This window comes from Setaria italica, chromosome VII (assembly GCF_000263155.2).
Source record: "Setaria italica strain Yugu1 chromosome VII, Setaria_italica_v2.0, whole genome shotgun sequence".
NCBI classification, from domain to species: Eukaryota; Viridiplantae; Streptophyta; class Magnoliopsida; order Poales; family Poaceae; genus Setaria; species Setaria italica.
In genome coordinates, this window is record NC_028456.1 from 27,895,609 (window position 1) to 27,908,104 (window position 12,496).

Sequence of the window (12,496 nt, forward strand, 5' to 3'; positions counted from 1 at the left end):
GTAGACTGTAATTATATCGGAGTGATAGGCATGAAACAGAAGTTCCGTGTGGATACTGACAGTTGCTACATTCAACCACAAAACATGCGTTAATTTGGGCAGCACCTTCAGCGGATATACTCCCTCCGTTCCAAATTGTCGGTCGTTTTAACTTTTTAAGGTTTATAAATATTATCACGCATCTATCGCATAATAATATATATAAATCTAGAAAAGTCAAAACGAACTGTAATTTGGATCGGAAGGAGTAGTTGGCAAGCGCATGGTCACACCCTTATTGGGCAAATCTATCTGGATTGAGATGTGCAACTAAACGTGTCTGTCGAACGGAGGGAGTAGTTGGCAAGCTCACGGCCACACACTTGGGCAAATTTATCTGAATTGAGATGTGCAACTAATTAAACGTGTCTGTCGAGTGCCTAGCATATGTCTTCAGTCGCGACAACTTGCAGCTGTGATGGCGCTCATGACACTAGCTAGTTGTACAAGTAATCAAAAACGAGATCAGCTGCCTACCGATGGTTTCAGTTAGTAGCTACCACCATCCTTCTCGCCAACTGAACTGCAAGCAGCCTATTAATGTTAGTATCCGTACATGTGTTCATATCTAAACGCAGCTGTTAATCGGCTGCACGGATCCACTCACTGAGCTTCAAATCAAATCCTGGCCTTCATCCTAACTGGTGCTGAGACGACTAAGCTTTCCTAATTTTTTTAAGGTCAATATTAGGAGAGAGTGGTCTACATCATGTCATCATCGTCTCTAGTATCCAATATTCCAACTCAATTACGAGCGTTTTGAGGTGACTCCCCCTGTTTCCCAACGAGAATAGCTAGGCTAAACCACGTGATCAAGCGGGATTCGTCTACCTTGCCGCCTCGGACTCACTCACTGCTATTCACCTAACACGTTCTACGAGAAGAACCACAAATCTGATGCAATGAACAACTTGCACAGTATGTTCATCAGTAACCTCTCCGTCCTGTACTTATCCGGTAAAGCAGTTACTGTAGATATTAGATCCGGCATACCAGTGCCAATTCAGTTTTTGAACTTCCCAACCAATCTGTAGTATATATTACAGAGACGATCGTCAGAGCTGATCATACCATCAAGCACAGGCACGCAATGGAGACGGGAGGTGGGCCCACGCTCCAGTCCCTCCTGTGCTTCGTCTGGCTCGCGTCCATCCTCCCCATCGTCGCCGCCATCGCGCTGCCGATCATCCCCGCGCCCGCCAGTGGCAGCATCGTCCGCCGCTTTCTTTGCACCATCACCGCCCGCGGCAAGACCGTCGTCAGGGCCTCTTCGTCGTCCAAGGCGGTAAGATTGCAGGCACCAGGCAGTTTTGCAACAGATTATTAGGGATGTTTCGATCTCCTCATGCAAATGTTAAGTTCAAGCTAATTGCCTATTGGTAATGGCCATAAATTGTTTTAGAAACGGTAGATAAACGCATGATTATTAATTTCTGTTAAAAAGCATTATAATTCTTATGTTGATTTTGAGTTTCTTTATGATATGTTTGACTATATTCAAACTACGCGTGCTAAATGAATTCCATGCGAGATAAACTTTATGATATTTTCAACAAATTTATGATATTAACTTATTCAATATAACTTTTGATACATAATTTTTACAGATAAAATTACTACGACAACTTTTCCAAGCATAAGTTTGTTAGCATAACTTTTGCGTGCACGAGTTTTTACTGTTTAAAAACATTTTCAAAAAATTATAGACACAACTTATTTAGCACGACTTCTACGCACAAATTTTTTGGACCAACTTATTAACCATGAATTTGATTTTAGTGTATAGAAGCAAAGTGTGTAGGTTAAATATTGAAAAGAACCTACAGTGCTCTTGAACCAACACGTCGAGCTGAGGCGTTAGAAGCGCTCCGAGCCTCGCGCACAGAACTATCTTTGCTGGAAGAAAATACAGACCGTGGGCGGAAGAAAAAATCAGCAACGCCGGCGGACTCTTCTCTCCCCCGCGAGCGTGGCGCGCTCGCTAGGCGGCCTCCAGGGCGCAACGAGGGAGACGGGCAGCTACTGGGAATGTGACGCAGTGGAGGCGAGGGAGGCGGGTCGCCTCCGTGGAGAAGAAGTTGCAGGTCATCCATCCCTACTCGTTCCGATCCGCAGGGACGAGGCGCTGGCTGCGATGTCTTGATGTGCCGCTTCCAAGTCATAGAAGAACGCCGTCACGTGCCTATTGTGCCACGGCCAAACACCGTGGCGGTCAACTGGTCAAGTACGTCAAGGTTGGCGATGATGAGGAATACTCCGTTTACGTGCGTCCGGACATGGCGCTCAACGTCGCGACCGACCCAACCCGCGAGCATCGTATAGTAGTTGCGGCTCCCTATTCTTTTTGGCATCGATTCCAAAATTTGAAGGAGAAGGCATCGATTCGACCTTGGAAGCTCGATTTTGATCTCAAGGTGCTCAATTTATATATGCCACGAGCTCGTCCATCTAGCGCAAAGGTACCGATTGGGGGAGAAAATTAGGCGATTGGAGGGGACGTCACTTCGATCTAGCAGCACGGTGGGCTCCAACGGCTCCTGGCGGCGCGGCGTGGAAGAGCTCCTCCACAACCGCCTGATGCGGACCTCCCTCTCCTCCGGGACCGCGCGAACTCCACCTCCTCCCTCTCCTCCGGAGGGCCGTGCGGCGTGGAAGGGCAGCGCGGCGTGTTCACGCGCGAGTGCTCCCTGCTTGGCGCTCCCGCGGCGGTCCTGCCTGCTTGACGCCCGATGAAAACCAAGTCCTGGAGTGTGTGGGTTGCTTGCACACGCTGGGAGCCGTCCGATGGCGTTTGGACGTCGGACAGGGGGCCTCACGGTACGCCGTGACTTGCGGAACGGAACTGAATCCGGCTCGCACGTGACGTGCGAGTCATGGGAGTTCCTGCACGGGAGTTTCGCCGCCTCCAAGCTTTGGCAAAGTCAACTCGCTTGCTGTTTCAAAAAAAAGGTCAACTCGCTTGCCTCCTTCCTCCTCCTCCAAGCACAAACCCGGCCAAAGCTCCCACGGCCCCGCACTGGTCCCTGCCTCCGCCGCGTCGCGTCGCCGCTTCAATAGTCCCCCCTGCCTGCGCGCGCTAGCCTCCGCCCCGCAGCTGCGTGGCGGCGTTCAAATGGAGGCGGGAGGCGGGCCCACGCTCCAGCCCCTCCTGTGCCTTGGGTCGCCGCCATCCTCCCCATCGCCGCCGCCGTGCTGCCGATCCCCGCGTACACCGGCGGCCGCCTCCTCCAGGACCTCCACCAGCTGCTTTGCACCTTCTCCTCCCGCGGCAAGACCGTCAGGGCCTCGTCCTCGTCCAAGGCAGTAAGATTGCTGGAGCCTGGAGGGATTGTTGATGCTTCGCCTCATGTTCACGCTAATTTCGTTTTGGCTATACATTGTTTTGGGCTCTTTTGCAGAGGCAGGAACATTTCCATTTTCTAAAAAAAATACATTGTTTTGGAATCGTAGATAGAAGCGTGGATAGTTTAAAGGGTACTTATGTCAAGTATACTATTCTTAGCGTCGTGAATCAGTTTTAAACTTTAGAAACTATTTTTCCGTGTCGACAACTAAGGTGGTTCTTGTAAACTTCTTATAACTGTGTTATGGGATATCAGGGTGCTTGTAGAGGAAAGGAATGGGAAAGCAGTCTCAAATAACTGGGGCTCATGCTCGTTTGGTTCGAGGTGGTGCCTTTGATTACCGTGTCCCTACTACAGTACTACTACATAGCTGCTTTGTTGCAAGATAGCAGATCAAATCTAATAGAATTCATGGCTGATATAGATTGCTTTGATGATATCTGGTGGTATTGACGTGTAAAATTGCTGAGCTGCTACTGCTAGAACCTGACTGTTATAGGATAGTATTGTAAAACTGACAAAATTTGACCTAATGTGGTTTAGTTTTGAGAAGTTTCTGCATTCTACAATTTATGATCTGTAATTAATTAGGGTCGGACCACATGATTATTAGCATCTGTTAACTAGCAATGCGATTTTTATTCCAATTTTATTCCATGACCAAAAATTGATACTGCATGCTACAGATATTAAGGGACAGAGGGAGTAGTATCAATAGTGATTTTTACACCAATTTTCCTTGAACAGTTTATTTTGAACATCAAGATTTTGCAACTCGTTGTTCGAATTTTTTTGCAACTCGGACACTGAAATTTATGATTCCTTCTCCAAAAGTGCAGAAGTTCACCGTTCCACAAAGATTCTTCTTGCATTTTTATGTGGAGGCTGTGGTTGTGACGACAAGCCTGCTTCTTGCAATATGGTTCTATGCATACATGGAAATGACACCATTGGTGCCGGACTCGTCGAGTTACTCCACAATTGCAAGCCATAATGTTGGTGGGTCAAATTCATTCTCTTGGCCACACCCCATGGAACACAAGTATCGTGTCTGGCGGACTGTATTTGTACTTATATTGATGGAAATTCAAGTTATGAGACGCATGTATGAGACTAAACATGTGTTCCACTACAGCCCTACAGCTCGGATGCACGTTTTGCTTTATGTGGGGGCATTTATGTAAGTCCCATCCCATCTTGCATTTCGGTTTGGCTTTCTCTATTTTCTTGGTTTATATCACATAAATCATGCTAAGACATGCCACTTGACTACAGATTCACTTGTTTTCTTTTCTTTGCACTTTGTGACAAATTCACATGCCTAAGATAAAAGGTCTCGTTATATATGGAAGTTCTTCTCTACAGCAGCTTATGCATAGCTTATCCATAAAACATGAAAGTAAATGGAATGGGTAGTAATATGCTTTACTAGATGGACTGTCCTTGGCCTGACATAACCATGTGGCACAAAATATAACCTAGCCGATTGCTGCTAATCGCAACTGGGCATGATTTGTTGTTGGCTTTCTTTTGAGCAATACTGAAGCTTTTGGCTTTTGTTGTAATGGTAATATTACCTAGAAGATTACGCAATGTCAACGTTCTATAAAGATTTATTTGAACAATTAGCACGGAACTAAGCCCCTTTTCAATTGTGTATGTGGCTTTTGGCTTTTGGAATGACATTTTTTCTCCTGCCAGCTACTATGTGGCTGCACCTTTGACTCTTGCTAGTCCTTGTCTTCCCGAAGCAATAGTATCTTCGATATGAAATAGCTGAGTTCGTAGTGAAGGGTCGAGCAGGAATGCTAAATCTAGTAATAGTTGACCCGTCACATCTCGTGATGCCCCTTCTAAAGTTGGGGTGGTGCCAATGGATTGGCGCAGCAATTTTCATCTGGGGCTCTCTCCACCAGCTCCGTTGCCATGCAATTCTTGTAAGTGTCTGTATGCATCATCTTTTCCTAGCAAACTTCTTAACAGATTTGTTTATCTCTTGGATTTCATTTGTTTATGATTTCTACTGTGTGACAGGGATCATTGCGCGAACACAAAGATTCCGATGAATATGTAATTCCACGCGGTGACTGGTTTAGTCGCGTGTCTTGCCCACATTACCTTGCTGAAATAGTGAGTGCCTATTGTCTTCATTCATAACCAGAATGCTTCGTAAAGCCACATTCTGATGAACATGGAAGATCCCATTAAATTGCCGAAATAATAACGTCAAATGAGAATAAACTACCAATAGAATAAAGTTTTTTATTTTCAGAACTTTTAGAGTCTGGGAACCTGGGGTAGATTCCCTATTGGTGGATAAGAGGGGGTTGGCAAACAGGAAATTTCCTGATGCTTATGCCTGATTCTTTTGGGTGCACTAAACTCTCTCTGATGTAATGGTAGACTTTGCATCGTATATGCTATAGTCTCCATTTTTCCAACCTAGATCCCTTGCAGAACAAATTTCTCTTTAGGAGTCGTCAGTCATACAACAAAATGCACATGGCTTAGAGATGATAAAATACGATACTATATGAGGAATATACTTTATTTTGCCTGTCAGAATATCTAAATGATTTTGATGTCGAACTTTTGCTGTTTTTTTTACTGGCATGTGGTTTAAATCAGAATGTTATTAACATTTTCTGTTGTTTTGGCTTATAGGTAATATATTTCGGATTGTTGATAGCTAGTGGTGGATCAGACATTTCGGTGTGGTTCCTGCTTCTTTTTGTGGTATGCTTAAATGCAACATTTTTCTCCATTTATGTTTGGAATTCAACCAACACGTGAATATGGTTCCTTTCGGTGTCTTTCGTTGTATAGCAAGCTAAACTGGGATTCCTTTCTTGCAGATAGCAAACTTGTCCTTTTCTGCAGTACAAACTCATAAATGGTACCTTCAGAAATTTGAAGATTACCCCCGTTCTCGCTACGCAATTATTCCAAATGTATGCTAGATGCCTCTTGAAAATGACTCACTTTGCCCAAGAATTCCTATCTGCAGCTAAAAATGCAAGCCCGACGTGTAACAGACATTCACGTAAATGTGAAAAGAAATTGAACTGATGTATTGTTCCTTTAAGCTCAAGTAGCTTCGTGTGCTCTGAATGCACTTGTGGTGTTGTATTTGTGGTTGTAGAATAAAAATCCTGTAATAGTCAGAAAGATCATAAATAAGTACTTGCTTCAGTTGCTACATCACAAGCAGTTATATTGGAGTGAGAGAAAAGATACATGGTGAAATATGTACAAATTGGTGATGAAAATACCAAATTTTTTCATGCTATTGGCAACTGAATACTTCAGCAGGAACACTAGATAGATCAACTCTAGCTGCTGCTCAATCACAACCATGGGCTTGTTATGTTCAACCTTTTTCTTTTGAGAGGTGTTCTGTTCACTCCTGCCAACCTCTGTTCTTCTTAAATTATATAAAAAAATTGTTCTTCATATAAAAAATGAATCGCTGTTCCTTAAGAAAAAGGGGCCTGTTCGTATGAACTTTGACAGTTACCGCATTCCGTGAAGCATGTTACTTTCAGTAGGGTTTTCGGGACAGATACAGTTGGCTATTGCCCTGATCACACACCCAGTTTGTTGGGCATATTTATCATAAGTTCATGACCGACCTAGATAAATGTCTTGAAGCAAGGCGCCAACTTGCAGGCTTGGAGCCTTGCTGATGGCACAACTAGTTGCATAGCCAACAAAGAATTGATTGGCGAATCAGCCCGTGATCTATCGTGAAATGGCCTGCCTGCTGATGGTATCACGTAGCTACAAGTATAATTGCCGAGCACCTCAACCGTAAACTAAAACCTGCTCCTCAATTGCTAGAGACCAGCTCTCGCGTCCTCTACATCATCACATATTCACATTCATATCAGTTCGACAGTTCCACCGAGCCTAGCGCAAGCAACGTGATCAAGCTGGATTCCACCAGCTTCCTTTCCCTTCTACTCCTAAGTTCCAATCACTTCGACACGCACAGCGAAGAAAGCGACACGGGAAGCAAACGCACCAAAATTGCGTGCGTTCTCCAGCCAGATTCGCTTGCCTCCTTTCCTACTCCAAGCACAAACCCAAACCCCCCACGGCCCCCGCACTGGTCCCTGCCTCCGCCGCGCCGCGTCGCCCCGCCGCCTCGAGAGCCCCCCTGCCTGCGCGCGCGCCAGCCTCCGCCCCCGCGCTGCGTGCCGGCGCGTTCAAATGGAGGCGGGAGGCGGGCCCACGCTCCAGCCCCTCCTCTGCCTCGCCTGGGTCGCCGCCATCCTCCCCATCGCCGCCGCCGCGCTGCCCATCCCCGCGGCCGCCGGCGGCCGCCTCCTCCACCAGCTACTCTGCGCCTTCTCCTCCCGGGGCAAGACCGTCAGGACCGCCTCCTCGTCCTCGTCCTCGTCCAAGGCGGTAAGATTGCTGGGGGGATTGTTGATGTTGATGCTTCGCCTCCTCATGTTCACGCTGATTTTCCTGTTGGTTATAGATTGTTTCGGAGACGTAGATAGAAGCGTGGATAGTTTAAAGGGTGCTTTTGTCAAGTGTATACTATTCTTACTGTCCAAGCTTAATTGTGGATCGGTAACTCTAGAAGCTATTTTGCCGTGTCGGCAAATAAGGCTGTTCTTGTGAACTTCATATAACTGTGTTGCGGGATATCAGCGTGCTGTTAGATGAGAGGAATGGGAAATTTTGGAGCAGTCAGAAATCACTGGGGCTCATGCGCGTTTGGTTAGAGGTGGTGACTTTAACCAGTAGATTACCATGCCCCTACTACTACATAGCTGCTTTGTTGCAGGATAGCAAATCAACTCTGATATAATTTCGAGCTGATGTAGATTGCTTTGATGATAAATGGTGGTACAGGTACTGCCTTGTAAATTACTGAGCTCCTGCTGCTACAAGCCTACAACCTGACTTCTATAGGATAGCTGTGTAAAACTGGTAAAATTTGAACTATTGTGGTTTAGTTTCGAGAAAATTCTGCACTTTACAATTTGTGACCTGTTAATTAGGCATCACTCTTAAGACATGCACTTTTAACACATGGTTATTAGCATCTGTTAACTAGCAATGCACTTCTTATGTCAATTTTGATTTTTAGTTATGATGATAGTTTGACAATATTCAAACCACATGCATAATGAGTTCCATGACAAAAAAATTGATACTGCATAGTATCAATAGCGAGATTTAACATCAATTTTCATTGCGCAGTTTATTTTGAACATCAACATTTTGCAACCCGTGGTTCGATTTTCTTTTTGCAACTCGGAAACTGAAATTTATAATTCCTTCTCTGAATGTGCAGAGGTTCACCGTTCCACAGAAATTCTTCTTGCATTTTTACGTGGTGGGTGTTGTTGTGACGACAACCTTGCTACTTGCAATATGGTTCTATGCATACATGAAAATGACACCATTGGTGCCGGAGCCATCGAGTTACTCCACAATTGCTAGCCATCTTGTTGTTAGTTCCAATTCATTCTCTTTGGCAAGTTTCTGGTCATCACGCCCCAGGGAACACAAGTATCGTGTCTGGCGGACTGTATTTGTACTTATATTGATGGAAATTCAGGTTCTGAGACGCCTGTATGAGACTGAACATGTGTTCCACTACAGCCCTTCAGCTCGGATGCACATCATGGGTTATCTGACAGGTCTTTTGTAAGTTTCATCATGCCTTTTCATTTGATTTTCTTTATTTTTTTTAATTTAAATCATGTAAATCTTCTAAGGCATGCCAACTTGACTTCATATTCCTTATTTTCTTCAATTCATGCTTTGTCGTAAATTCATCTGCCTGTGCTAAAAGATTTTGTTATGAAAGTTCCTCTCTACATTGCGGCAGCTTGTGCAAATGTTATCCAGAAAACACACAAGTACACTGGATGAGTCAGCAATACAATGCTTTAGCGGATGAATTAGCCTTGACCTGACATGACCACATGGCACATAAAATAAGCTAACATATTGCTACCAATCGCAACTCATATGGGCCGAGATCTATGTTGGCTTGCCTTTGAGTAATACTTGATGTTATCGACCTTGTCGTAATGGTGATATCACCTAGATGATTACACAAACAGTGGCAGTTAGTTAAGGATTTCTTTGGTCAAGTCTCATTCTCACTGACCTATTCTTTAATTGCATTAGCCTTCTGGAATGATAAATTGTTCGCTTTGTTTCCTGACAGCTACTACGTGGCTGCTCCTTTATCGCTTGCTAGTTCTTGTCTTCCTGAAGCAATACAGTATCTTCGATATCAAATAGCTGAGTTTATAGTAAAGGGTCGAGCAAGAATGCCAGATCTAGTTATTGACCCATCACATCTCTTGAAGCCTCTTCTAAAGTTGGGGTGGACCCAGTGGATTGGTGCTGTTATTTTCATCTGGGGCTCGCTCCATCAGATCCGTTGCCATGCAATTCTTGTACGTATTCACTCCTCCGTCACATGTAGAAGCCTTAATCTACTGTTAATTTTTTTTTGCAAATGCAAACAATATACACCAGCAGTGGATATGTATAAAATATGCCAATGTTGAAACTGCAAACAATAATTGTTTAGCGTAAAGATGAAGGTTATTAGATATTAATAACAATATACAAACTTTTATGGGACAGTTTTGCAGAGTTATTTTTGCTTTTGAATTTCATTGTTTATGCCTTTTACTTTGACAGGGATCATTACGCGAACACAAAGATTCTGATGAATATGTAATTCCGTGCGGTGACTGGTTTAGTCGTGTGTCTTGCCCTCATTACCTTGCTGAGCTAGTGAGTTCCTACTCCCTTCATTAATATTCAGAATATTGCACATAATGATGAATATGGAAAATCCCGTCAAAGTGCTAGAATAATGATGTCAAGTGAGAGTAGGCTAACCAATAAAATAATATTTCCATTTTCTGAACTTATAGGGTCTGTGAGCCTGAGTTGGGTTCCCTATTGGTAGATTTGGGGGGGGGGGGGGGGGGGGCTTCAAACAGGGGAATTTCCTGCTGGTTATGCTAGATTTGTTTCAGGTTTACGCTGCAGCTCTATTTGATGTAATGACAGACTTCTAATCAAATATGCATGCTCCTCGCCGGCCTAGATTCTGATGGAGGTTTCTCTTTATGATTAACATACAGGGGAATGCACACATTGTGTACACAATTTATTTTACCCTTTTCAAATATATAAATGATGTTGATGTTGAGCATTTTGCTGTTCTTGCTTCGATTCAAATAGTGCACTGAGCTTTGGGTTCGAAATCAGTACGTTATTAACATTTGGTGTTATTTTGGTATGTAGGTAATATATTTGGGCATGCTGATAGCTAGTGGTGGATCAGACATTTCGGTGTGGTTCCTATACCTTTTTGTGGTAGGCTTCTCTGTGACATTTTTCACTTTTGGTGTTCAGAATCCAAGCAACTTGTGAATATGGTTCTTTTCAGTGTCTTTCGTTACAGCAATCTGAACAAACACTCCTTTTGTGCAGATAACAAACTTGTCCTTTGCAGCGGTACAAACTCATAAATGGTATCTTCAGAAATTTGAAGATTACCCTCGTTCTCGCTACGCAATCATTCCATTTGTATGCTAGATTTTTCTAGAAAATACCAAAAACACATCCTGTTTGTTTTCATCAGCCTGCACTCGGACATGCAACACATGTTCATGTAAATGTAACAGTGTAGAAATTGAAGTGCTGTATTTTTTAACTTAAGTAGTTTCGGTCACTCTGAATGTACTTATTATGTTATATTTGTGTATGTAGATTAAAATGCACAGATATTTGATTTGCAGTATTATTAGTTAGCCTTTTTTTATCATTGCAAATAAAGTTCTTCCAGAACCAAAGACTTGTCAAAATGTGACAATAGCTGAGAGTGTGACAAATAATGTTATTGTTCACCATCATGGCTCTAAATACTTTCCGGGAGCCTTGGCCTTCCATGTCATCAATGGAACTTGTTTGATCTTAGGTAAGTTCTGTCTAGTACCTGAATCTCTGCTAAGAAGGCCTTCCATTGACCATCTTGTCTGAAATCCTACCGGGACAATTGTGACGGGTTTGTATCAGTCAGTGTGTTACTATCGTTGATTGCATTGATCCAAAAATTGTAAATATGAGGTTCCTCATGTTTCTGCTGTTTACTGCAGAGTGTAACGCTTACAGGAATAGAGATGGATATTGATTCAAGAGGAACTGGAATGGCAGTAGGCCGAAAGGGCAATCTAATTTTTAATGATCATGGGGCGGGTACTTCAGTGGGATCATCCAATGTCAGGTTAGCGTTGTTCTCTGATAATCTTTTTTATGTAAAGAATCATCACGATTTGCTGATATTATTGAAGAGTTGCAATGATTTATCAGACTACTATCAGAGGTATCAGGTCTCATAGAAGCTGTTAGATTGGAAATAACTGTAGAAACTAGCACTAGTCATTGGAATCGTAGCTTGATTCTATGATCAGGATCATGCTTTGTTCATACAGAAATCCTTCGTACACCTCGCATTAGCCACTGGCTCCTCTGGGAAGAGAGGACGTTTGTGTCCTATAGGCAGAAACTCTGAAGAAAGTTTGATGTCTGAAGACTCTCGAGTGCAATAAGTCCTATGATGTCACAAAGCTACTTAGCCCCTCCTTTCATTTCCCGTTTTATCTTCTAAGTACACTCATGAACCACAGTAATCAGGTCACTATCCTCTATAAAGTACTGCATGATGACAAAAGCATTAAGCAAAGGCTATGCCTTTGGCACCGCCAAAAGAAGCCATTCCTCTGATGAAAGTGGGACAGTGAGCAAACTGCCACCAACCTACAGCACTCATGCTTCTCACCTGGGCCGGAATCTTTGGTGTTTGGTCAGAAAGCACATCCATGGATCCGCGAGAGGGGACACGCTCCTTGTCTTTGCCCGGTAATCCTCTCAGCTGGGACATGTGTTCGCCCACATCTCCTGCATGGAGCCTCTTTGGGTCTTGTTTAGTGCAGTCCTTAGCATAATTCTGATTCTTTTTTGCCCGCGTCCGGGACGCCCTGGAACTGGGCGGCATCATGGCGTGTGCCGCTAGGCCACTAGCCCGGTGGCTCGATCCACCGGCGAGCAGACACCATGAG

The 12,496-nt window shown here is 43.9% G+C and overlaps 1 protein-coding gene and 1 pseudogene across 1 annotated transcript; both read left to right on the forward strand.

Annotated features, from left to right (window-relative positions):
* Positions 1 to 3,113: 3,113 nt before the first annotated feature.
* On the forward strand, positions 3,114 to 6,620 carry LOC101785995 (annotated as a pseudogene).
* A 668-nt stretch (positions 6,621 to 7,288) lies between these two features.
* Positions 7,289 to 11,287, forward strand: LOC101786400 (polyprenol reductase 1). Its single transcript, XM_004976504.4, has 6 exons — positions 7,289 to 7,793; positions 8,695 to 9,050; positions 9,580 to 9,814; positions 10,065 to 10,160; positions 10,680 to 10,751; positions 10,869 to 11,287. Exons 1-6 carry the CDS (start codon positions 7,596 to 7,598, stop codon positions 10,971 to 10,973), a joined length of 1,062 nt encoding a protein of 353 aa, XP_004976561.1. The 5' UTR covers positions 7,289 to 7,595; the 3' UTR covers positions 10,974 to 11,287.
* Positions 11,288 to 12,496: the final 1,209 nt, after the last annotated feature.